At 49.1% G+C, this 27,203-nt stretch overlaps 1 protein-coding gene across 4 annotated transcripts; it reads left to right on the forward strand.

Moving 5' to 3' along the window:
• The first annotated feature begins 367 nt into the window (after nt 1-367).
• TLR5 (toll like receptor 5) lies at nt 368-26,754 on the forward strand. Of its 4 annotated transcripts, XM_006057252.4 has the most exons (3): nt 1,345-1,462; nt 11,984-12,145; nt 22,854-26,754. In XM_006057252.4, exon 3 carries the CDS (start codon nt 22,858-22,860, stop codon nt 25,432-25,434), a length of 2,577 nt encoding a protein of 858 aa, XP_006057314.1. In that variant the 5' UTR covers nt 1,345-1,462; nt 11,984-12,145; nt 22,854-22,857; the 3' UTR covers nt 25,435-26,754.
• Nucleotides 26,755-27,203: the final 449 nt, after the last annotated feature.

Genomic DNA, 27,203 nt, shown 5'->3' on the forward strand with positions numbered 1-27,203 from the left:
TTGAATGTGCTCTCGGTTCCACGATCAAAAAAAAAAAAAAAGACTGACCCCCACCACCAGCAAGGCTCTGTTTCCGATCAGGTTTGGCCGCTGGGGCTCCCAGCTCTCAGCCCTCACTAGAAGCTTTTGCAGACCGCAGCTCCCACCCATTCCTGGCAGCCAGAGTGTGAGCGCGCCTCTCTCTCCGAAGCTCCGCCACTGGGGGTTCGCCACTGGGGGTTAGGGTTGAGCAGGAAGGCGGCTCCATCGCTCTGCACAGCGGCCCTTCAGACCTACTTGAGACAACCTGTCACTCACACTTCAGGCTGCCAGTCAAGGACGGGAGCCGGGAAGACTCTACGAAGAGATCCTTGCGCTGTAATTAAGTGCCAGGGTTTTACACGGATCTTTCACACCTTACCCATCCAATCACCCAGTTCCCCGGTGAGTGGGAGTCAGCTGTTCTGATTACACCCGAGCTCCCCTCATTAGTGGGGGTTTGAGACTCAACAACCCGCGCAGTTTGTGCATCCACCCTCACGCTCCCCCAACCCCAGTCCTGCTCAAGACAGGGCCACGTCTGCCCCCCAACTGGGTTTCCTCCCAGACAGCCACTCCACCACTTTCTGATCAGCACCTCTCCTTAACCGTTTGGTTGCACAGGCCTCTGGGGAGCCGGTTCTTATTTCTGACAGGTCCCTTCTTTTCCTTCAAACTCTAGCCCCAGAGGAGGTGGGGGTAAAGAAGAGATAAGGATCACTGCTCTCACAGGACAGAAAGGGTCTGTCTTCTCCTGGGCTCTTCAGACAACCCCGGGCTTCCTTCCTCAAATCACGCCAGCTCCCAGCTGGCACTTGCTGGCTGAAATGTATCAAAATGTTCCGCTTTTAGCCCGAGGTTTGGCTCCATAGAAGGAGCACTGCAGCCGGAGTCAGAGGGCATGGTCTTGCCAGCTTCTGACTGTGTCTTCGAACCACTTCTCCAGTTCCTCGGGCCTGAGCTCCTCCCCTGTGCGATGGGAAGAGAAAGGGAAGCGAAAGCTCCCCTGGGGGATCTCGAGGGACATTCTGGGAGTCTACAGAGGTGGCAGCTCTGCGGGTCTCCCAGCCCTGGACGCCCGCCCCCCCCCCCCCGCCCCTTATAGGCGGCCCCTCTCCCTGGATCCAGGGCGCCCCATGCACCCAGCATCCGCGTCCCTCCCTCCCGACCCCCCAAGTCCTTGGGTCCGCTATATTCTTCCTCGTCAAACGGACACTTTCGCCCGTCCCCGCAGCAGCAGAGGAGCCTCAAGATTCGAGCAGGACCGCCGCTAGCCAGAAAGAACAAAAAGGTTACCTGGGCTGAGGGGGCGGGGCCGGCCTGGTGGGCGGGGCCTGCCCGGGGGCGGGGCCGGCGAGGTCTTCCGGCCCCCGCGTGGGGCTCAGCTTCTGCGACTGCGAGGAGCGAGCCGAGGTGTGCGAGGCGTGGGCAGACTTCCCCGGAGGTGAGAGCTCTGCAGCAGACGAGGGCAGGTCAGGGCTGCTGGCCCCCGGTAGGGACGGGGCGGGGGCCCGGGGCCCCCAGAGGGGCGGGGAGCCAGCCACCTGTGACCACCGGGCGCCTCTTCCACCGGCAGAGGTGTCCTGGGTAGTTTACAGCTCCCCTCTTGCGCCCCGGGCGCCCATTCCCTGGACCCATTCCCTGGACCTCGCTCTTGGCTTCTCGAGGGGCATCCCTGGGGGAAGGGAGAAAGGGGGAGCACGTGGATACCTTGCCAGCGGGACTCTGGAAACTTTGGCTGTGAGGAAGTCACTTGCACCTCCACCTTTGAACAGCTATCAGACTTTATCCTTTTCACTTTCGTCCCCACCCTGAGAAGGGCAGGTGGCTTCACTATCTTCCTTAGAAAAGGGAAATAGCCACCTTCAGCAGGACCACTGGAAATACCAGAAAGTTACTGAGCTGCTCAACAAAAGGCCTTGAACCCCCACATCTCCACCCCCATAACACCAGGTAGAGCAGCCTGGCAAAGACTCTGAGGTAAATAGTTTAAAATGAAAAATCTGCTTGTGAAGATAAGAGCATAGTGGCAACACTCCTGTGAAACCACAGATGGAATGATATTTTTTTAAGGGGTGAAGATGGGGATAGTGGATTGTCATGGGGTGAGGGGTGTTGTCCCAGCAAGTCCGTTGAGGCCGTGTTTTGAACACCTGTCCAGCACCTGGACCCAGAAGCAAGCAGGTAATCCCAGTGTCCTTCAGATAGGTGCTCTTGCTGGACGATGACCCAGCGCATATGGTGTCGTCAGGTGGTCTGGGATGCTGCCCTCTTGCTCAGTGCCTGGAAGAGGCTGATAGTGATCACACACTGATGGAGAGCTGCCTCGGGGAGCAGCCAGGCCCTGGCCAAGTGTGTGTCATTCGATCACTTCTGCCTGCATTTACTCAGCCAGGCTGAGTATTGACCAATCTGTCCAAGGACTCCTAGACTCTCAGACTCACTTCATCCTTGTGCTTGTGGACAGAAGGCAGTGGCCAGCAGCGTCCCGCTGTGCCCTGCATCCGCGTCCCTCCCTCCCGACCTGGGGATGGCACAGCCCATCAGAAAGGAAACCTTGGAAGAGGAACCTGGGAGAAGGTCTGTGGGGCTCAATGCTGATCCCCGACTTGTGGGATTGTGGGGACATTCCAGAGGGTTCCCAGAGGAGGGAACCAGGCCAACGCTAGTTACTGAGTGTATTTTAACAATCCCTCTGACCACACCCCTGCATATCACCCTTCTGGTGCTCCTATTCTAAATGACTGAGCAGAATCATCCATTCCCTTGGGTATTAGAGCTCTGAGTAGATCGAAAATCTTTTAGAGTCTGTGGTTTGAATGCAGAGCCATCCCTGCCAGCTTTGGGTGTTTGTTTTTAAGGAGGCAAGGCTTCCGAGAAGTTGTATCCCAGAGCTTTCTTTGTTTATTTCCCTGTCTCCGGAAGTTTGGGTTTCTGAGTGCTGAAATCAAAATAGTCCTGTTTGTCTATTCCTGCTCACAGACTCGGAGAGCAAGAAAACACTGAAATGTGAAATGACTGAATCCACTATCTTTGTTTCCCTTTTTGTTTTGTGGGAAAGAATGCAGAAAGCAGATGGAAATCTTCAGCCAGGTCACAAGCTTTGGGAATTCCCAGTTCTGTTTTTGCAGTGCCTTCCCCGACATGGGGGCTATGACTTACAGTGTGCTCGGCTCTATGGGACCAACTCAGGTTGGTTGAGGGAACATTCCTGCCCTTTAGAGGCTTCGAGGTTCAGGGGAGGAGAGAAACCAGCACCTGTGTAACAGAGAGCAATCAAGTGAAATTGTGTGGCATGGTCTGCTGGTTCAAAGAAGATAGCCCGTGTGGTCTGGAAAAGGCAGAGAGGCTCTGGGAGCTGCTTAGTCTTCAGCTGCATTTAGAAACAATGGTCAGGCACCAGGCAAGGCAAAGGGGGAAAAGCCCCTGAAGCTCAGAATAAGCAAAGGCACTCTCTCTCCCCTTCCCCACGCAGCCCATATTCTCTGCCTTCCTTCCCGGCTCCGCCTCCTGCCACTGTCAGGCGCCCTCTGCCACACTGACCTCATGCCATTCTGACCAGGCCTCTTCTGTATGCCTCTCTTTCCTTGCACTTGCTGTCCTGTGCCCAGGATTCTCTCTTTTGGGGAATCCTCTGTGTTTTGTTTGGAGGTGGGGAGCATATTTTTGGCTCTTTTCTTTGGCCACAGCATGGCACGTGGGATCTTATTTCCCCAACCAGGGATCAAACTCTCATCCTTTGCATTGGATGCTCAGAGTCTTAACCACTGAACCACCAGGCTAGTCCCTCTTCTCCATTTGTATATTCTTTTCATGTATACAAACACACACACACAAACATTTCCCATCAGGGAAGTCCCCGGAATCCTCTGGTTTTTAGGAAGCATAAATAGCATCTCAAATAGCACCTTTCCCAAGGAAGACTTCCCTGGCTGGCCGCTCCCCTGGTCTTCAGGCAGAGTTGGAGGGCTCCTCCTTCCCCTCCACTGCCCCCTGACCAAACACCTACTGAAGCCTATACACTCTGTGTTGCGCAGTTGGCTTGAGGGGTTTTGCCCCACCAGCTGAGGCTGGGCTGTGTCTTGCTCATCTAGCAGTCCACTCAGTGTCTGGGACATAGCAGACAGCACTCAGTAAATGATTCCTGATTGAAATTCAGCCATAGGTGGGCACCAGGAAGCACCTCACTTACTTGTGGGTTAAGTGCTATTATTGGGAATTTAAAGACTGGATAAGCTTGGTGGAGGAATTTGGATTTAATTCAGTGGCAGTACTTAAAGCCCTTAGCAGCCCTGGGAAGATCCCCTGGAGAAGGGAATGACAACTCACTCCAGTATTCTTGCCTGGAGAATCCCCATGGACAGAGGAGCCTGGTGGGCTACCACATGCAATCACAAGAGTCGGACACAACTTAGTGACTAAACCACCACCACTGCCTCTGAACAGACTGCAACGTCCTTCTTGATCTGGCCCCAGGGTGTCCTCTCCAGCCTCCCTTCCCACCAGTTCACACCCTGAACTTACACTTCAATCTTATGAACCAGTTGGATCACAGCAGACTCAGGCCCGGGCTCCCTGTCTCCCTTGACTCTGCCGTTTGACAGCCTCTGCCAGGAAGGCCCACTGCTGTTGAGAGCTTACCCTTCCCCATCCATAGCACTCAGCGTCTGGATCCCCTGAGTGTAGAGGTCCCTCAAGCTGGGTTTGCATGTCCTCCTCTGGGCCTCACTGCCTGCCAGCACATCCTCTCACAGCATCATGCCCTCTTGTGGGTGCCTCCTGCTCCTGACCCTTAGCTCCCAGGTCACTTGGGCTGGGTTTATCCTTGATGAAGCCCTCTCAGCTAACAACTTTCTTGGGAGAGAGTGCCCAATAAACAGGCATTGGATAGAAAGCTGAACCATCCATCCAATGCCTGTTCATGCCATTTCCATTGGTTGGAATTGTAAAAGCAAGGACAACATGAGAGATGTTTGAAAGGAAAAAAGTAAGACTTGGTGATGAGCAATATGAAGAAGGAAAACAGAAGGTTGGCATATAATCCCGCGAGGCAGGGGGAATTGGACTCAGGGAAGGTCCACTCCATGACTCTGAGTGCCATGCAAAAATGTTTCTATTTTCTGGAGGATTTTCAAAATCCAAAATACTGTTAAGTCACCTTGCATCTAAAGTTATTGCAGGATGCGCAAGTGGGGATGTCCTTTAATCAGCAGAAAAGTGCACTTGAGTGCAGATGTGGTCAGGGTTAGAGGGAGGTGACAGGAGCTCAGAGAGGACGGTCCAGCTTGTGAAAGCCAATGAAACCACTGCAGGAAGAAGCTAAGCTGAGGTCTTGGGGAGAACCTATATTCTGGGGGTGGTGGTGGGAGAGAGGAACGGGTAGAAAACAGAAAGAGAAAAGAAAATCAAAGAAGCCAAGGGAGGAGATAGTTCAAGAAGAGATGCGTGGCCAAAGCTGTCTGTGCCAAAAAGAACAGCGATTCAAACAAAAACAGATGAGAAGGAGGCGAGCTTTGAGAGTGTCACTCCCATAGGAAAGCCAGATCTCATGGGGTCAAAAGAGGCTGATTAATGGGCAGTGGAAACATTGGGCGGAGTCTTCAGACCTCACATCTGTGGAATTTGGCCATGGCAAAAGGATAGATTTTTTTCTCAGCAGGAAGTGGGGAGTGGTCATGTCAAGAGAGGATAGTTTTGTTTGTTTTGTAAGAGATCTAACCACAGTTCCCTGCAGGAGGGAAGAGCCCATGTATGCTAAGGAATATGGATGAATTGCCCGGCTCACATTGGTTGTGTTTCATTTAACCTTGCTCCCCAACAGTTGCCCCAGGGAACTCTCATTTGGGGTAAGCTCCCAAGCCATGGTACTGCCGAATCCAAGGAGGTGATGTTGCAACCTGGAAGCAGTTGGTCCTCACCTCCCTGACGCATGGTAAACTCATCTCCAGTGCCCCAAACTTGACTTTGCTTCATAATGGTGCGGGCCAGATGTTTTCTCCTTGACTGTGCACAAATTCATGACACCAGTAATAATAGCAGACACACAAACAGCATTTACTCTGAGCCAGACACAGTCATGGGGTCGCACAGAGTCGGACACGACTGAAGCGACTTAGCAGCAGCAGCAGCAGACACTGTTCTGTGTCCCTGTAAAATAGGTCTTGTTATTATTCTTATTTTTCTGATGACAAAAATGAGGCCCAGGGAGCTCACCCAATGACACAGTGGTGAGGGGGGAGCAGGGTTCCAACTGGGTGTGTCTGGCTTCAGGGTCTGTGTACTTAAAGTGAAAAGAAAGTGAAGTCGCTCAGTCGTGTCCGACTCTTGGTGACCCCATGGACTGTAGCCCACCAGTCTCCTCCATCCATGGGATTCTCCAGGCAAGAGTACTCAAACCACTACATTAATTCAGGGTGAGCAGCTCATGCTTTGCTGTAGATGGATGTCTGTGATTCCAGCTTTATTGCGGAATTCTTAATCGTGGTGCTGCTGACAGCGTGACTTATCCAAGGTCACCAAACCCATTTATCTATCTATCTCTTCATTGTGGGTTAGACTAGCTTTTCTAGTCATAAATAATTTAATCATCAATAAATATCTACCATGTGCAGGACACTGCCAGGAGCCCAGAAATATGACCTACATGTGTCATCTCATTGAATCCTCATAACCACTCTATTCTGTAGACAGGGCAACTGAGCCAGCATTTGAAGGTGGCCATAATGAAGGCCATAATAAATCCACCTGCAATATGGGAGACCTGGGTTCAATTCCTGGGTTGGGAAGATCCCCTAGAGAAAGGAAAGGCTAGCTACTCCAGTATTTTGGCCTGGAGAATTCCATGGACTATATAGTCCATGGGGTTGCAAAGAGTCGGACATGACTGAGTGACTTTCACTTTCAAGTGCTTTACAATATCGTGTTGGTTTCTGCCATACATCAACAGGAACCTGGATGTGGACCATTTTGGGCTTCCCTAGTGGCTCAGATGGTAAAGCATCTGCCTGCAGTGGAGGAGACCTAGGTTCGATCCTTGGGTCAGGAAGATCCCCTGGAGAAGGAAATGGCATTTCCTTCTCCAGCATCCCTGCCTGGAAAACTTGATGGTCGGAGGAGCCTGATAGGTTACAGTCCATGGGGTCACAAAGAGTAGAACATGACTAAGCGACTTCACTTTCACTTTTCATAATGAAGGCAAGATGGAAAACCACTTTCAGCCCTAAGTTTCTGTGTTCTGAGGTTCATGGTCAGAGACTTAACTGGTTCTAGAGTATTCCAAGGCTAACTTTATTTTCTTTCTCAACACACACAAGGTTTGCGAGTATGAATCAGTAACATGCTCAGTTGTGCAAGAAATACTGCCCCGCCTTTTATTTTGTAGCAATCAACTTGATATTAGTTTGCAGTCTTTGTCTCACCAGGCTGGCAAGAATAGAAAACACCCCAGGGTGGTGTCACGATTTCTGGATCTTATGCAGTGCTGAGAGCTCGGGGTGGGGTTGCGGGGGATCCTGCTCACCATTCTGATCCACTCAGGTTACCACTGAGAAGGCTGCTGACCCCGCCTCCCTGGTGGTCTCTGCTACTTTTGGACTGACCAGCCAGACCCTAGGGGCTTGCCAAAGTCCTGTCCTCCCAGGACCCCCAGACCTCTCTTCCTTTCCTGTTTCTTCCAGACCTCCTTGCTTTGCCCCTCCAACTTCACTCCTCTCAAGACCTCCTGGAAAAGCCTCTGTGTCCTGGACCTAAGTCCCTGTTTTGGAAATGAAAGCCAGAAGATTCTGCAAGTTACTCCTGAGTTATATAACTAGCCTGGGGCAGTGATGTCAGGAGATTGTAGAGGATGGAAGTGGGCAGAGGAAGGTGGAAATACATGGAGGGGGGAAAGTTTTCTACTCTTAAAAGATGATCTAGCCACAGGAGCTGTCCCCTCTGAGAGTAAATTTCTAGGTAGGAAAAAGTTGCTATTTGAGGCCAGGATATACGTGTGTGCCTGCTAAGTCACTACAGTCGTGTCCAACTCTGAGACCCCATGGAGTGTAGCCCGCCAGGCTCCTCTGTCCATGGGGTTCTCCAGGCAAGAATACTGGAGTGGGTTGCCATGCCTTCTCCAGGAGATCTTCCCAACCCAGGAATCGAACCCACAGCTCATATGTCTTATCTTCTGCTTTGGTAGGTGGGGTCTTTACCACTAGCACCACCTGGGATGCACCCAGATATATGTAAATCCATTTTATTTATCCATTTTATTGGTACACCCCTTGTGGCTCAGCTCGTAAAGATTCCATCTGCAATGTGGGAGACCTGGGTTAGATCCCTGGGTTGGGAAGATCCCCTGGAGGTGGGAAAGGCCACCCACTCCTGTATTCTGGCCTGGAGAATTCCATGGACTGTATAGTCTATGGGGTTGCAAAGAGTTGGACACGACTGAGTGACTTTCACAAGACCATTATTTTCCATAGATATTTTTAAGATTGTCTATAATAGATTCAAAAATTTGCCAAAAAGTAGGGGAGGTGATTGTGTCCTGGTCTGTGATGGCTCTCATGACACTCAGCAAATCTCATTAGATAATTTGAAGGTTTCCAGGCTATGAAAATGCTTCTAGTTCAAACTGCCCATCAAACACATACAAAAACAGGACAAGGAAAGTTAAATTTGTCAAGGATACCCAGGTGATGGCCAAAGCAGAGCTAGAAACCAGCTTTCCCCTCTCCCAGCCCAGAGCTCTTGCTCAGTGATCCCAGCCCAGTGATCTCATGCATCTTTTAAAGAATCACCCACAGGGCAGAGGAGCCCAGTTTCTTGCTGACTCCACCCTCATTCAGCAGGGAACACAGCCCACCTTGGGTAGCTGGTCCAGGCTGCTTCCACACTCCACGGACCTCGCCCCTGGATGCCGGGCACATGGCAAGAATGTGTCCTTATAACAGGGGTGTGTTTCCCAGCCCTGCCTGTCCTGCTCCCGTCTTGGGGCACCACCAGTGAAATCATCCTTCCTCCTCTGCACCTGGCAGGCCCAGAGATGGGGGACCCCTCTGCCTGGCCCAACTCCCTCCCTCTCCCTTCCCTTATCTCTGCCCAGGCTTGATTCAGCTGCAGAGCAGGCATGATTCTACCAGCCCGGGAAGGTTTCTCATGATGCTTTTGTTAACCCAGCACAGCCTGCAGATCCCTCCCCGGACAGTTCTGAAGTGTTTTGTCCTCTCTCCTCACATTTGCATCCTCTGTGTCTAAGGGATCATAGTTTAATAAGGTTTCTCTTCACCATGCCTCTCCCCAACTGCTTCCAATTTACATCACAATCCAAATGATTTTTGCTGCACTTAGTGGATTGTCTGTGTCATTACTTTCAGGGGATGCAGTATCAGATTTCCCAGCTTGCCCTCTGCTCAGGCTCCTGACCTTGCAGCTGCCTATCTTTCTTGGCAGTTTATTTTGCCCATGAACACTCAGTTTAGCTGAGTTGCATTCAGGGAGACTGTCAGTCTTATATGTTAATTTTCTAATTGAGAATGTTGTGCTGCCTGAGGAAGACAGGCAACTAAGTCAGTAACTGTTAAGTGTCAGACTCTTTGCAACCCCCTGGACTATAGCCCGCCAGGCTACTCTGTGGAATTCTCCAGGCAACAATGAGTGGGTTGCCATTCCCTTCTACAGGGGATCTTCCTGACCCAAGGATTGAACCCGAGTCTCCTGTATTGAAGGCAGACTCTTTACCGTCTGAGCCACCAGGGAAGTCAATGCCTTGGTGAGCTGTCTTTTCCCAAGGATTTTTAGATGTGTCATGCTAGTTATTAGGTTTTAATAACTGCTCAGATGGAATTATTTCTTGCAGTCAGGTGCTTTAAAACTGGGTGCCAAAGAGTTTATAATGAGCAGACAGAAGAGAAGCCGTTTCGTACCTGAGCCATTTTGGTTTTCATCCTGTCTCCATGCCTCTGGATGGTTTGTAGGGACTACCACCTGGAGATAGTAAAGACTATAAGGAAAGCTTTTACATTAATTTCCCATGAGTGCAGAAAAGAGAAACACCAAATCACGCCAGTGTACTGAGAAATTCTGTTTCCTTCTCTCCCTGTTTCCCTTGAGTGGTTTCCAAAAGGAATACATTTTTGGTGAGGTGCAGTTGGATAAATGATGTCTGTCTACTAAAGAAGCAAGAAATATTAGAGGATTATGCATCAATAACGGGTTCTCCGTTCGGGCACTAGAGTCTCCTCAGAAGCCGCTGAATATGCTTCCCTGGGGAAGGAGAAACTGTTATTGTTGCCATTGTATAGATGATTAAGTTGGTGCTCAGAGAGGCTAAGCACTTCCTCGAGGTCACACATCCATTAAATTGTGGAGTTAGGATTTGAATCCAGCTACACACTTAGTTGTCATTTTGACCTTTCCCCGCAAATCAAAATTGTGTATACTGCCCAACAGATTCAGAACCTCAAAGGATGTGGGGGTGGGGTTGAGGGTGGATAATTCCTTCTAAGGTACGTGCTAGGAAAGAAAATACATCACACTTCTATTTTGAAATTCAGTCGCAGCCTCCTCTCCCTATGCTCCAGGAATGGCCAGCCTGCCAGGAGCGTTTGCATGCTCTCTAAGCTTAAGCAAGCAATAGGAACTTCTCCGCAGGGCTCAGTTCAGAGCCATTGTGGCCTCCACATTCCTCAGCCCAGACTTTCCGGAGGCCCTCGGAGGGCTCCTGCCTCGGTCTCCGCCCTTTGTGCGCCCCCTACTGGTATCCAGGAGAGGCACCTGTGCTGGAGCCAGAGAAATGGTACCCAAGCTTTCCTGTTTTCTGGTTGTTGTTGCTTAGTTGCTAAGTCGTTTCCTCAGCTCCAAGTAAAATGATGTGACCTGCCCAGCTCCCTTCCCTCTGAAACGTCAAATAACCCTCCTCAAGCAAACATCCGATGTTTCAGTCTTCAGGACTGAGAAGAATTGGGAGTGAATGTATGGTGCTTGCTTCTCCAAAGTGATCATGCAACATCCTGTTCATACATCATCCCCGGGGGGTTTGAGGCGGCCTGAGTAGTGAGCAGTGAGGGCCATAATAGAGCTCTTAGCGCTCATGATCACTGAACTAGCATTATCAGTATTACCTGGAGGCTTGTTAGAAATGCAGAATCTCAGGTCCTCCCCCAGACCAGCTTGAGTCAGAATCTGCACTTCAGCAAGATCTCTGGGTGATTCATATGCAAATCATCTTTGGAGGCTCTGTATCTCTTTTGCAGTGTCCACAATTTTTATTTTTTGAAGATCAAAATGACAAGTTTACAGCTGGATTCAAATCCTAGCTCTGCAGTGCGATGGTTATGTGACCTTAAGCACATACTCAACCTCCGAGCCACAGTTTACTCATCTATAAAACAGTGAAAAGAACTGTATGGCGTCCTTAACTTTCAGGACCTATCTCATCCTAAATCTGAGACTCAATAACTGCCCAACATCTCCTAGATCAGCCATAATTTACCTAGTTGTACTGCTTAGAAACGTCAAACTCTGATGGCAAACTGAGCTCTTTCCCTAGAAACCTGCAAGCTCTCTGCTCACTGTGGGGTAGATGATGGACTATTCCCATCCTTTGTGTGAGCCCCTGGAAAATGACCTCAGAATTGTCTTGAAGGGGACAGCTGGGTCATTTCCTCCCGACCACCATGACAATAAAGATGGAGTGGATTGTGAAAGCATGGAGTTCCCTCCACAGAGTGACAAGGGAGAGAGCCTCCCCACCCGACTCCTTGACCCAGAGGTGGACCTGAGATTTCTCCAGGTCCCTTCAGCTCTGATGTTCCACATGCCTCAGTTTACAAAAGGGTTTTGATCTTTTCCAATTCCACTTAATCAGGGACACACTCAACGTTTTAAATTTCCCCACAGATAAAAATCGCTGTGTGGCATAGAAAACCATCTCCATAATGTTCGCTGCTTCTCCCTCCTAATTAGCTTTCCTGTTCTCCCTTAGGAAAGCAAAAACTCTTTCTCCTAATTCACCAGAAAAACACTGACCACCATCTTCTCTGCGAGGAGGTTGGCAGAGTCTTAGGAACTAAAGCCTTTAAACAATCAGGGACCTCATATCTCTAGAATAAGAACACATCAGAAGCCCCTTGTGCTGGGACTGGAGGTAAGTACTCCTGATGAAAATCGCCCTCCTTCAGAATATGAATGGGAAACAGCTCACCGGATGCTTCAGTTGTGCTGTGTGCCTCGGGGGTACTACTTGAGCAAAACTGGTCCTTGCCCTCAGGAGATGGGCAGGCTGGAGGAGGAATGTGGTGATGAAAATGCCATCGTGGACATGTCCACAGAACCAGGGCAGGAGATAAAGCACTTGTGGGAATATGAGAACCGTTTCATGGAAGAGTTGGCCTCAGGGGTAGCCTGTGTGGGGTGAGTTGGGGTTGGGTAAACAGATGAGATGGGGACAAGCACCCCATGCCCAGGATCAGTAGAAGCAGAGAAGCTGGATGGAGGCCACACTAGGAGAAGGCGAGTTATCTGCGGAGCCCAGGCCAGACTAGAAAAGCCAGAAGGTAGATTGTCTGGAGTTTCCCCCTCTGGCCAATGAAAGGGTTCAGGCACTAAGGGACCCCTCTAATCAGCCATTTCAGGAATAGATTAGAGTCCATGTGGAGTCTTGCCCCCTGAAGGGTTGGATCATTGTGGTCAGGAGGAACCAGAAGTTTTCTGGTCAGAGCCGTGCCTCCTACAAGCTCCCTTGTGTAGCTGAGTGAGAGATGCAGGTTTGGGGGTAAGACTTGCTGTGGGTGTGGGTAGGGGGTCAGTCACTGCAGCAGCCTGGACAGGAGGCAGCAGCAACCCAAACAGCTGGAAGTAAGGGGAATTGATGCTGGTGGTGGTGTCCTGACATGAACGTCACAGGACTAGCCACCATCTGCACTGATGTACTTGAGGCTTCTTTCAGTGGGGGATTAAGGAAGCTGATCTGACTTTACCCACCTCTTTAGAGTTTCGTATGTACTGAAGATGGAAATAAGGATCCACAACCAAAGATGAATAGAGCACAGTGTTTGATGAGTCAGAAAGGCTACAGCCCCAAGTGCTCTGAATGTGGAGGAAATGCTACAGATGCCCAAGAGGATATTTCAAGCTATGTCCAGATGTGGAAGAAGAAGGAGGGGCATGCTCCCTCTCAGAGGCTATTGTAAGCACAGATAACCACTCCCAGGTAGGATGGGAGAGAGCAGATGAGATGGGGCTGCTCCAAAGGGCCCCAGGTTCCCCCCATCTGGACCAGCCCATCCAAGGAACCCAGAGCACAGACTTGCCCTCATCGCCCTGGTAGCTGGCCCTGCAGGTCATGAAGACAGAGCAGGACCCAGAGGCAGGATGTGACAAATTGATTCATTCAGCAGATATTTACAAAATAAGCTACAAACCAGTGAGCTTAAGGGCTTCCCAGGTGGCTCAGTAGTAAAGAATCTGCCTGCCAATGCAGGAGACACAGGTTCAATTCCTGAGTGGGGAAGATCTCTTGGAGGAGGAAATGGCAACCCCCTCCAGTATTCTTGCCAGGATAATCCCACGGACAGAGGAGCCTGGCGGGCTACAGCCCATGGGGTCCCAGAGTCAGACACGACTGAGCACGCGCACAAGGTGTATCGTGAGCCTGGCAGCTGATGTGGACAGTCTCCTAGAAGAGATCTGGTCTCAGGTCTGCAGCTCTGAGGAAAGGTGGCGGGAACCCCTGCAGGTATGCGTAGGTTCTAGACCAGCAAGTTGTATCAGACTCAGCTCATTTCCATCCTGACAGCATTACCAGCTTCCAGCAGCCCTGGGAATGCAGCAAGGCATTTGACTGAGTCTCTCGTGATCTCCCCTGCCACCCCATGACACATGAAAGGGAAGTTTCTTGCTGGGCTAGATGTACGAGACCAGCTTTGTATCAAGGCATCATGCGACAGAGAGATGCAAACAGACCCTAAGGAGACCACCAGGTGCCAGCAAGTCAGTAAACCATTCTCTGAGGGCACACCAGCGCATAGAGACCCACTGCACTGATTTTCTGCTCCCTCTTTGGAGAACAGTCATCAGTTACCAGGCTTTGCCCTGCTGTGTTAATCCATGATGCCCATGGAAGCTGCTGCTGACTGTCTCTGCTCAGGCGTGTAATGGGTCTGAGGAAAAGGGTGAGTGGGGAGCACACTTTCCTTTTTGTTTGCATGAATGAACTGCCAGGGCCTGCCAGTGGTGCACCTTTTGCCCCAGGTATGCACAAGCGAGCCTCCCTCTGTGGCTGCACCAGCCTAAGCGGGCTCTGCTTCGGACCCACCACGCTCTCTGCACGCCAAAGCCCAGCTCCCAGTGGCTTCGCATGGTGTTCCCACCAGGACGGGCCTTGAGCCCCCTGGTGGGCCTTGCTGGGGGACACAGGGAGTCAACGGGTGGCTGCAGCATATGCCAGGTCAAAAGCCAGGCCTTTCTGGACTCCCCTGGTGGCTCAGTAGATAAGAATCCTCCTGCCAATGCAGGAGGCACGGGTTTGATCCCTGATCCGGGCAGATCCCACATGCTGTGGAGCAGCTAAGCCCATGCACCACAGCTACTGAAGCCTGTGTGCCCTAGAGCCCGTGCTCCGCAGCAAGAGAAGCCACTGCAGAGAGAAGCCTGTGCCCCACGACAAACAGTAGCCCCACTCGCCGCAACTAGAGAACGCCTGTGTGCCGCAGTGAAGACCCAGTGCAGCCATAAATAAATAAATAATTTTTTAGAAAGAAAATAGTTTACAAAAACAAAGGGAGCCGGGACTTTTTCTCCTGGAAATAGGAAGCAAGGTTTCAGCGGCTTCTGAGAGGGCCGAGGCCAGCCAGGATGGGCGGGGAAACCAGCAGAGGTTTGCAATTACCCCTGGGGGTAGGAGAGGGGTGACCGCACGGTTGGATTCTGCGTATTTGTGTGAGCACCAGTGTGGTTCCTCCCAACAGAACTATAGCCACCGGGTGTAGGCATGCAGCGGGCAGGCAGCCGGTGTAGACAGACTGGAGAGAAGAGCAAGGAGGCATCTGGGTTGAAGGTATTGGCAGAGGGTCTGAAGAGAAGGTCCATGGGGTGTAGAATGATGGGGAGGTGGAAAGGGCAGATGCATTTGAAGAGCAGAGAAGGTTTGAGAAGGATCAGGAGGCCATCAGAGAGTCAGCCTAGTGGAAGGAAGGGCCCAGGAGACCTGGAAGGGGGAGGGTCATGCTGAGTGCACGGGTGAGAACTTAGCATTTTCAAAGGGGTCATCTCGGGAAGGAGTGACTGTGGGGTGAGGTGGACCTTCACTTGGAGCTGAAGGGGGTGAACGGCTGAGAGGTTCACCTTCCCCCAGGAGCCCATCCCTTTGTGACCAAGGGGAAGTGACCACAGAGCCGCAGATGAAGACCCAGAGGTGGGCTGCAGCATTCCTCCCACACTGACAGCCACACCGGAGTCACTGCGTTTAGAGGGGAGTCAGAGCTGTGTGGCCCTAAGTAAGCTACTTAACTTCTCTGGGCCTTAGTTTTCTCATGTGTATAATGGTACCTTCTCAGGTAGCTCAGTGGGTAAAGAATCCGTCTGCAGTGCAGGAGATGCCGGTTCGATTGGGTTGGGTTGGGAAGATCCCCTAGAGGAGGGCATGGCAACCCACTCCAGTATTCTCGCCTGGAGAATCCCATGGACAGAGGAGCCTGAACTGCTACAGTCCATAGGGTTGCAAAGAGTCAGACACGACTAAAGCAACTGAGCACACAGAGACTTGGGAGGATGCAGAAAGGGAGGAAGCTCAGAGCTCTGTGGGCATGAGGTATCCACTCTGTGGTATTGTAGTTATTAGGATATACTTCTTTCCTCCCTCCAGACTCAAGTCCAGTGGTTCTCAGATGTGAATGTGCATCAGAACCACCCAGAGGGCTTGATAGAGCAGCATGCCAGGCCATGCCCCAGAGCTTCTGATTCAGGAGGTAGGGGAGGGGGGCCAGGTAGCACTGATGTTGCTGGTGCGAGGACACCTCTTGGGCATCACTGCTCTAGAGTCTCTACAGACCATGAGACCTTGGCAGGCAGAGGACCCCCAACATCCCGCAGTGACCAGCACAGAGCCCGGGCCTGGGCCTGGGAGGAGTGACTCCAGGATGAGCACAGATTCTCAATACAGCAGCTGGTCACCACGAGAAGAGGTGGTGTTGAGTGAAAAAAAGGTCACTCGGGAAGAGCCTCGAAATTATGGTGGTTTGTGCGAAAGCTGGATTTGTATCTGGGGAGCAAACGCTGAGGTTCACAGCGAAGCAGTCACCATGCGTTTTATTGGAACTGCTGTCAGAGGCAGAACACTGGTCTGGAAGGACCACGGCCCTGGCGACACTGCTAGCTTCAGAGTGCTCATTTGCTGGCTTGTTCCAATGACGTGATGCTGTGTCCTGCATCTGGAGAGCACGTTTGCCCTGGGAAGATCACCGTGTCCACTGGCCTTGAGCCTTTTCCCGAGGCTGAACTTGAATGTCTCCCCATGTGGACTTGGTCCAGGATGTTTATTGTTCTGTGAACCCAGGAGAAACCCTCCCCAGCACCCATTTGGAAATGAATTAACTGTTTTGCTCAGGCAGCGATTGGTTCTCCATGCCCGGTGCTCCGGCCTCCTGCCAGATGTGGGCCATCACCTGCCAGGAGAAACGTCCTCTCTCCAGCCTTGCGGCCAAGCTCGGAATCCCAGGTGCAGCCAAACAGCCCATTATGAATATTATTTGTTAAGAACCAAGTATTAAATTAGCACAGGAGCAGTCCTGGCCTGGGCCAGCAGGATTTGCCAGCCAAGTGTGGTGCCCGGGGAGCAGAGACGCCCCTGGATAGGCTTCCCTGCTTCCCGCAGAGACACCAAGGCTGGTAACTCACCCACGCCCAGGCCAGCGGCTCTGCTAGGCAGGCAATTAAGTCAAGAAAGGGAACCCGCTCTGCTGACAGCTGGGATTAAAGCTAAATGAATTCAACTCAGAGAAAAGGGCTGCGACCCTTCTCCCTCTGGTCTCATTATCTTAATTAACAGTGTTTGGCAGGAGTATTGAGGCCTGCATTGATCGAGCTGCTCCTGTTACCCCTCAGAGCCCTGGACACAGTGAGCCTCAGTAATAAAACCCCAATTCTCAACAGCCCTCTGAATTTCTTTCCAGCTCTCTTCCTCTAAGAAAAGCATGGGGTTTCTGACTTGGAGGGGGTCCTTTAGACCAGGGTTTCTCAGAGTGTGTGGCCTGAGGACCACTCTCCTCAAAGTATCTGGCATATGGTGATAAAATGCTCTTCCCCAGCTCCATGAGACCTATCCAGCTGAATCTCCAGGAGTCAGACTCTAGGAGAGGTGGTATTACTTTTTTCTCTTTAATTTTATTTTCTGATTGTGGTCAAATATACTTGACATTGTACATGCATGCTAAGTCACTTCAGTCATGTCTGACTCTTGTAGCAAATTAGGCTCCTCTGTCCATGGATTCTCCAGGCAAGAATACTGGAGCGGGTTGCCATGCCGCTTCCTGATGCAGGGATTAAAACCGCCTCTCCTGCAGCTCTTACATTGCAGGCAGCTTCTTTACTGCTTAGCCACCAGGGAAGCCCATACTTGACATTAAGGACATTCATACTGTAGATGGTGGCTCAAACAGTAAAGAATCTGCCTGCAATTCAGGAGACCCAGGTTCAATCCCTGTTTCGGGAAGATCCCCTGGAGAAGGGAATGGCAACCCACTCTAGTATTCTTGCCTGGAGAATCCCATGGAGAGAGGAGCCTGGTGGGCTACAGTCCATGGGATCACAGAGTCGTACATGACTGAGCATTCATTTCCAGAAATTTCTCATCATCGCAAACGGAAACTCTGAACCTACAAAACCATAATTCCCCACCCCTCCCTCCAACACCTGGAAACGTCTATTCACTTTTTGTCTCTCTGAATTTGACTAATCTAAGTCCCTCATATAAGTGGAATCAAATAGTATGTGTCTTTTGTGATTCACTTATTTCATGCAGAGTATCTTTAAGGTTTACACATGTTGTTGAAGCGTGTGCCAGCTTTTTCCTCTGTTTCTAATAATATTCCGTTTTATGGATGTACCACATTATCTTTGCATCTATCAGTGGACATTTGGGGCATTCCTACCTGTTGGCTGTTGTGCATAATGCAGTTATGAGTGTGGTGTGCAAATACCTGTACCAGTTCTAAGGTACCGTCAAACTTGCAGCCATGTGAGCCTACCTTCTAAAACTGGAATCATCAGGAGAGATTTGACAACTCAGGATGCCCTAGCCACACCCTAGACCAACCAAATCACCCATAGATGGGATCCAGTTCCTGTATTTTATTTTAACTCCCCCAGTGGTTCCGATGTATGGCTAAGTTAGAGAACCATGGGTTTATACCAGTGATTCTAAAATTTGGGTGTGTACAAAATCCAGTTACTTGTTAAGAGTACACACCCCTGAGAGTCTCTTTTAACTGGTCTATGGGAAGCCTGAGCTTCAGTGCTCAAAGCTCTTCAGGTGGTTCTCATATGTCACCAGAGTTGAGGCCGTCTCTCATTCAGTCTCTCATTGAGACAGGAACCTGCCGAGGCTGCTGGAGGTGACACTCTCTGCCCAAGGTTCTGAGCCCTTTGGCACCTGAGTCTGCACTGGTCCCCAGAGCTGATTCCTGAGCCAGTCCCACGAGTTCTCCAGACTCTGCCACACAGGTGCAGAGGATAGCTCATATATGGAATCTCCTTTTGTCCTACTCTTAATTTGAACTGTTAGCCTTGAAGGAGAACTGGGTGTTCTGTTATAATGCTTGCTGTGAAATAACAACTTTGTTCCAACACGACTGACACATTAAGGAACAGTATTGCTGTATTAGGGAAGATCATTCATATATTAGGGAACAGCATGAATTTATTAGTGAACGTGAAATTTGCATTTGCTGATGTGCCGTTTCTTAAGCTTTCATGGAGAAAACGACCCAGCCGAACCAAACTACATGTGACGAGGGAAAAGATCTCAGAAACCTGCCAGCGACCTTCACACTCCGTGTGTGCTTTGAGCGGACACCCATCCCCAACTGGTGTTCCACTTCCCGATACCAAATAGCCCCCTCCTCCCAGCACCTCACAGTAGCTCCCGCGCAGCACCCCTCAGGCCTTTTCCAAGGAAAGGGATATATCTTGCAGTGTGTGTGCGCATATTTCTTATCCACATACATGTATAAAATGGTGCTACCATTTTCATTAGGTTTTTTAGGTGCTGCTGATGAAGGCTTTGCGTGCTGTGTGCGGCCCTCTTTTCCCCCAGAAGTCCTGTGGTTTTATTGTGTGATTTTGCATAGCGGAGCGATTTTTAGGAAGGACTGAGTATATCGCCTGATGGCGGAACTAACAGTGTCCGTACGCGTCGATTCTCACCATCTTTTTACTAATAGTTTAGGAGCTCACTGCCAGGCTGCTCTATCTGCTGCCACTGAGAACTCACTCCAGACACCCCTGGAGGGCGCCCTCCTCTGCGGGGTCGGCAGCTGCTGCCAGCAACCAGCTGCTCTGGGATCAAGAAGCAATGAGCCCTGTCTGGCACAGGCTTCTTCCAGGCTTTACCCCAACACACTGTCATCCCTCTTGCTCCCTTTGGCTTCAACCCACTTAGGGTCTGGACTTTTAGGTCACTTGATCTTTTTTTCTTGGGTTCCCTAAGTCCACACCTGCTGCCCACCCTGTCTCACAGCCTGCCTTCACTCTGGAAGCTCATCTTTCTGACATTTGGTCTGAAACAATTCTATGGCCTGGTTCCCACCTTGAAACTAGATTTGCCCTCATAGAGGGCATTCATTCGTATTTCATTCATTCATTCATTCATATTCATTCATTCGTATTCGACCCATTTTGGATCCTGGTTCTCATTCCAGGACACCCCTTCCTGGGATGGTCCCTCTTCCTAGCTTCTGTCTTCATGAATAACCCCTCCAGACTCCTGTTGGCTCACCAGGTCACCTGGCTCCTGTACTCATGTGTCCTGCCACCTGACCTGTAGAAGTCTGCTTCAGAGACGAAGATGTAGCTATTTCACACTTTGCTGTATTTCATAAGAAAATAGGTCTGTAGTATGTCTTCGTAGCATGACATGAACCCAAATGATTTTCTTTAATATCTGTTTGTTCAACTGGCCTATCTTGCTGTTTAATTTTAGCTTCCCTGTGATAGACTTGAAAATTGAGTGTATTGAACATGTGTTGTTTGGGACTTTTCTTTCACTTGTTGTTACCATGAATTCAAGGTCAAGCTGCCTAGTACAGTGTCAACATTTGGAGGCCAGCCCTGAGTGGTCCATGAAGAAACAGGATTGAAACTAGACATCTTAACTCTGTTATTCTGAACTGGCGTTCTCACTCCCATGTCTCTGCAAGGATTTTCCTGTCAGGTTACATAAGACGAGAATTCATTCTGATGTTTGAATAAAGCAACAGCCACAAAACTGTCAGCAGCTTGGGGGCCAAGCTAGTTCTTTCCTGCAAATATCAGTTCAGTATCAGAACACATTTATCTTACAGTCACTTAAAATCCTCATTGGTGAAATCAAAGTCTCCATTCTCTTTTCTTCTAAAACAGAGGTTAACAAACTACGGTATTTGGACTGCAAAGCCTAAAATATTCACCATTTGGCCCTTTACAGAAAAAGTTTCCCAAGCCCTGTTCTAGAACGTAAAACCTGGTGGTGGGTATATGTAAACCAAGGGTTTTCCTCATGAGATTGAAAGGGGTAGCCTTCAGGAGAACAGTGAACCCTCTGAACTCAGGTACAAAATTTGGTTTATGTTGCAAACGTGCATTTTTGGAGAGAGGCTTGGTCTATTGTGTTCACCACTAAAACAGTGCCAGACACAGATGCTCAGCAAAAATTAACTGAGTAAGTTATTGAGGAGGAGGGTGTGGCAGAGACAGGCAAGAACCAGATGAAGGAAGTCTTTGCAGGATTTTATTCCCAGAGCAGTGGGAGGAGGAGGAAGGGGGTCTGTGCGGAGGCGTGGTATCTTCTGGGTTATGTTTCTGAAAGAACACCCTGGCTGCTGTTTGGGAAACAGAGGGTAAGACTGGAAATGAGAGAGATCAGTGAGAACTCTCAAGAGATGGGAGCTTGAACAGAGTAGACTTGGGAGGTAAAACTGACATGACTTGCTAACATTGGGGGTGACATTTCAGAGAACAAAGGTGACTCAGCTGTTGTTACCCTGAGCCCATGGGTGGGAATGGCAGAGAAATTAAGAGCCTCGATAAACATTCTCACCAAGTTCTTTCCTATGATTCTCAAGTGCCTGGTTTGGGGGTTATTTTTAATAGTAGGTTATATTTAATTACTACCAACTGGAAATTGTTTAATTTCAAATGTGAAATGGCAATGGTTATTTTTCATCTCATGGTATACATGAGTATACCATGCCCCCCAACTCTTTTCTTTTAATTTAATGAATTTATTTATTTTTGGCTGCCTTGGATCTTTGTTGCTGCATGTGGGTTCAGTAGTTGTGGCACAGGGGCTTAGTTGCCCCACGGCATGTGGGATCTTCCCAGACCAGGGATGAAACCCATGTCTCCTGCCCTGGCAGGCAGATTCTTAACCACTGGACCACTAGGGAAGTCTTGCTGGCTTACTGTTAACGTGGCCTGCTTTTGATACTTTGGGTCAACTCAGGAGTTGATGTCTCCTTCTGATCAGCTGTAAATTGTGTGTCAGAGCCTCAAAGGTGCTGTGGAAACCCTACCACAAATCACCCCCAATACAACAAAGCCTCTTCAGAGCCTGCAGGTGATCCAGGGCCAGCGCCTCCTCTGGTGCCATGGCCTCTTCATGCTGTCTACCCAGATATGGAAACTGAACCAGGGATGTTTTCATAAACCAGAGCCCTCTTCTTGTTTCTTTCTTTACTCTCCCCCTCACTCTGCCCTCTGAACCATGTAGCTCCTTCCTTACCTTCCAGCAGAGGCCTTCTGATACTACACGTAGCTCAAGTTGAGTACTTGGCAGGCACCAGCTGGAGGTGCCATGCTGGTGGGTAGAGGTGAAGCTCTCTAGGGGCCCTCGTGCACCCTCTGTACCCTCACAGCTCCTAGCACAGCACTGAGAACATAAGCGGACACCTTCATTCGGCGCCTTTTGCCGCTCTGTACAAGCAAATGCTCAACACAGACAGACAGTGAATTTACCTGTTGGACTAGGTAAGGGGTTTGGTTTTTGTTTATTTGTATGCTCACATGGTCACACAAGTGCCAGGCATGCTGTTGGTGCTTAGTGCATCCTTATTAAACTGAAAAATGGTGTACCCAATTTTTACATGATGAGCTATACTGTGTAGGAAGTGAGGATGGATAAATAGAGATGACTTAGTATCTTTGGCAGATTAGAGGGGAAAGAAAAATCAGTGGATTTATTTTCTAGTCCTCAGCAGAGGCTGCCTTGGGATAGGAATGGGGTCCCTGGCTGGGGTGAAGTTCAAATATATCTCTTCCTAATGTTTTCCCCAACTTCCATCAGCAAATCTTGAATGAATGAATTCACAACCTTATGAATGAATGCTGAGTTATCACAAAGATTAAATAAAGTATTTCTGAAGTATTTACAACCATGCTTGCTATGTAAAAAAAAAAGCAACATAATAGATAAAAAGAGAGAAAAGCTCTGTCTGCACCACACAGTATCTGCCAATAGGCATGGCCATGGACCCAGAGGAACACAGGGTCTAAGAAGCAACTACATCACAAAGGGGTCCCCCAGGCCCTAAGCATCCTCAAGGCTGTTGCTCAGTGCCTTGAGCTTAGATGTCTGTGTCTTTACTCTCCCTTCTTCTCCATAGGATCATGGGAGACTGCCTTGACCTTCTCTTAGGAGTTGTACTCCTGACCAGTCCTGCACTTGGAATTTCTTCCTGCTTCTTCGATGGTTGGAGAGCCATCTATCTTTCCTGCAACCTCACCCAAGTGCCCCAGGTCCCCAACACCACCAAGAGCCTCCTGCTCAGCTTCAACTATATCAGGACAGTCACAACCGCATCCTTCCCCTTCCTGGAGCAGTTGCAGCTGCTGGAGCTGGGAACTCAGTTTACCCCCTTGACCATTTACAGAGAAGCCTTCCGAAACCTGCCCAATCTCAGGATCCTAGACCTGGGTGGAAGTCAGATAGACTTCTTGCATCCAGATGCTTTTCAGGGACTGCCCCACCTCACTGAACTTCGACTGTTTTTCTGTGGTCTCTCCGATGCTGTATTAAAAGATGGTTATTTCAGAAATTTGGCATCTTTGACTCACTTGGACCTATCCAAAAATAAAATTCAAAGTCTTTACCTTCATCCCTCATTCCGGGAACTGAATTCCTTGAAGTCCATTGATTTTTCCCTCAACCAAATACCTATTGTATGTGAGCAGGAGTTCAAACCCCTCCAAGGGAAAACACTCTCCTTCTTAAGCCTTGCTGATAACCACCTGTACAGCAGGGTCTCAGTGGACTGGAAGAAGTGTCTGAACCCATTCAGAAACATGGTCCTGGAAACCCTAGATGTTTCTGGCAATGGCTGGGGGGTGGACATCATGAGAAACTTCAGCAATGCCATCAATGGGAGCCAGATTTTCTCTTTGGTTCTTACTCATCACATTATGGGTTCTTCATTTGGCTTCTCCAACCTGAAGGATCCTGACTACCACACCTTTGCTGGGCTGGCCAGGAGCTCGATGATACAGCTGGACATTTCACATGGGTATATCTTCTCCCTGAACTTCCGAGTCTTTGAGACACTCCAGGAGCTGAAGGAACTAAACCTCGCCTACAACAAGATAAACAGTATTTCGAGGAATGCGTTTTATGGACTCGACAACCTCCAAGTTCTCAATATATCATATAACCTTCTTGGGGAATTATATAATTATGATTTCGATGGACTACCTAAGGTGGCCTATATTGACCTGCAGAAGAATCACATTGGGATCATTCAGGACAAAACATTCAAATTCCTGGGGAAATTAAATACCTTGGACCTCCGGGATAATGCTCTTAAAACAATTTATTTTCTTCCAAGCATTCCTAATATCTTCTTAAGTGGCAATAAGCTGATGACTTTGCCAAATATCCCACTTACAGCCAATTTCATCCAATTATCAGAGAATAGGCTAGAAAATCTGAATGATCTCTACTTCCTTCTCCAGGTACCTCATCTCCAGATTCTCATTTTAAATCAAAATCGCTTTTCCTTTTGTCACCAAAACCATGCCCCTTCAGAGAATTCCAGCCTAGAAAAGCTTTACCTTGGAGAAAATATGTTGCAACTTGCCTGGGAAACTGGGTCATGTTGGGATATTTTTAAGGGGCTTTCTCATCTCCAACTCCTCTATCTAAATAAAAACTACCTGAATTTCCTTCCACCAGGAGTATTTCATCATCTGACTGCACTGAGGGGACTCAGCCTCAAAGACAACAGGCTGACTGTTCTTTTTCCTGGCGACTTACCTGCTAACTTAGAGATCCTGGATATATCTGGAAACCAGCTCCTCTCTCCTGATCCTGATTTATTTGCATCACTGAGTGCCATAGACATAACTCATAACAATTTCATCTGTGAGTGTGAACTTAGTGCTTTTATCCATTGGCTCAATCAAACCAATATCACAATAGCTGGATCTCCAGCAGACATGTACTGCATGTACCCAAACTCTCTGGCTGGGGTTTCCATTTACAGTCTTTCCACAGAAAGTTGTGAAGAAGAAGAAGTTTTAGAGTCCCTAAAGTTTTCCCTTTTCATCTTGGTCACTGTCACCTTGACTGTGTTCCTCGTGATCACCCTCACGGTTACTAAGTTCAGGGGGTTTTGGTTCATCTGTTATAAGAAAGCCCAGAGTCTGCTGTTCAAGGACCCCATCAAGGGAAGAGAATCAGATATGTACAAATACGATGCCTATTTGTGCTTCAGTAGCAAAGACTTTGAATGGGTGCAGAATGCTTTGCTCAAACACCTGGATGTCCAGTACAACAGCCAAAACAGATTTAACCTGTGCTTTGAAGAAAGAGACTTTATGCCTGGGGAAAACCACATTGCCAACATCCAGGATGCCGTGTGGAGCAGCAGAAAGACTGTCTGTCTCGTGAGCAGACACTTCCTTAGAGACGGGTGGTGCCTCGAAGCCTTCAGTTATGCCCAGAGCAGGTGCTTAGCTGACCTCAGTGGCGCCCTCATCATGGTGGTGGTGGGGTCCCTGTCCCAGTTCCATCTGATGAAGCATCAGTCCATCAGAGGGTTCGTCCAGAAACGGCAGTACTTGAGGTGGCCTGAGGATCTCCAGGATGTTGACTGGTTTCTCAATAAACTCTCTCAATGCATTCTAAAGAAAGAAAAGGAAAGGAAGAAAGACAGTACTATTCAGCTGCAAAATGTAACCACCATCTCCTAGGCAAAGGAGCAGTTTCCACTTATCGCAAGCCACAGATAACTCTGTACCTTTTATTTCCACCAGTTACCATTTGCATACCTTTGTGTTCAGTTGCTTGGTCATGTCCTACTCTTTGCGACCCCATGGACTGTAGCCCACCAGGCGCCTCTGTTCATGGGATTTCCTAGGCAAGAATACTGGAGTGGTTTGCCATTTCCTCCTCCAGGGGATCTTCGTGACCCAGGGATCGAACCCAAGTCTCCTGTGTCTCTTGTATTAGCAGGCAGAGTCTTTACCACTGAGTCACCTAGGAAGCCCTTAAGTTGCCATTTGGGGGTCCTTTATGGAGTTGTTGTTTTCCTACAATGAAAAGAACATAAATCTCCTTGATTTTCATAGCAACACAATGTTTTGTCTTGCCAACGTCCAAATGGAAAGTAATAGATCTAGAAAATTGCAACGGCCCCCAGCAGTTCTTACTCTGCATTGATTTCCTTTCAGAACCAGTAACACTGATCTCTCCCATTGCATCGACTACAGGATATATCCTCTGCATGGCAAGGGCACCTTGGGAGAAGTTACAGATGGCTGACACCCTTTCTCTAGCATTCGTTTCCAGAAGGGGGCTGGTCAGTGATTCTGAGGGCTCTGTGCCTAGCACAACAACACTAAATAGAAAACAAACAGAAAAAGAGGCATGGTTCCTACTATTACCCTGAGAACAATGCCATTGCTCAGTACAGGTCATGCCCAGTCTCAGGGATCAGAGTGGCCCCAAAGAAGCCAGCATGAGAATGACTAGATCTCCTGGGGCCATATTGCCTTACTTCTTCTTACCTCTTGGATCTAACCCTAGTGGGCCATGGACGTTCTTTTTGGCTTGCAACCTTTATTTCAACCTGGCTTTCAAGGCTTTTATTTCACCAGCCTATTTCAGCTTTATTTCCCCCCATACTTCATTTATCGACCACTCATGCTGTTGCAGAAAGAAATTGGACCTGGATCCAGAACTTGGTTTGACCTCTGATTCTGCTGCTCCCGAGCTGTGTGGCCTTGAGCACATTACACACCTTCACTGGGCTTGTTTTCTCATCTGTAGGTGTGATCCTCTCTACCTCACAGAGTTGACGCGAGAGTTAAATCCACCAAGAATGTCAGGGTGTCTCAGATCTTATCTTTAGCCACCCTAATGGCCATAAGAGGGTCTCCACACCAAGGAGGGCCTTCTGGAGGCAGTTGTGATTTCTTAGAATTTGTATTCTTTTTTATCTTAAGAAAAATCTATGTGTATTTTGTATTTTTTAGATTGATTTTAATAATAAATGTTTTTCTGCAAAAGCATTCAGTTCTGTTCAGTTCAGTCGCTCAGTCGTGTCCGACTCTTTGTGACCCCATGAACTGCAGCACGCCAAGCCTCCCTGTCCATCACCAACTCCTGGAGTTTACCCAAACTCATGTCCATAGAGTTGGTGATGCCATCCAGCCATCTCATCCTCTGTTGTCCCCTTCTCCTCCTGCCCCCAATCCCTCCCAGCATCAGGGTCTTTTCCAATGAGTCAACTCTTCGCATGAGGTGGCCAAATTATTGGAGTTTCAGCTTTAGCATCAGTCTTTTCAATGAACACCCAGGACTGATCTCATTTAGAATGGACTGGTTGGATCTCCTTGCAGTCCAAGGGACTCTCAAGAGTCTTCTCCAACACCACAGTTCAAAAGCATCAATTCTTCGGTGCTCAGCTTTCTTCACAGTCCAACTCTCACATCCATACATGACCACTGGAAAAACCATA

This window comes from Bubalus bubalis, chromosome 5 (genome assembly GCF_019923935.1).
Source record: "Bubalus bubalis isolate 160015118507 breed Murrah chromosome 5, NDDB_SH_1, whole genome shotgun sequence".
Taxonomy (NCBI): Eukaryota; Metazoa; Chordata; class Mammalia; order Artiodactyla; family Bovidae; genus Bubalus; species Bubalus bubalis.

What these genes read in the sequence shown, in the direction of transcription:
- TLR5 (XM_025285183.3), top strand. Translation starts at nt 22,858, where the DNA reads ATGGGAGACTGCCTTGACCTTCTCTTAGGAGTTGTACTCCTGACCAGT.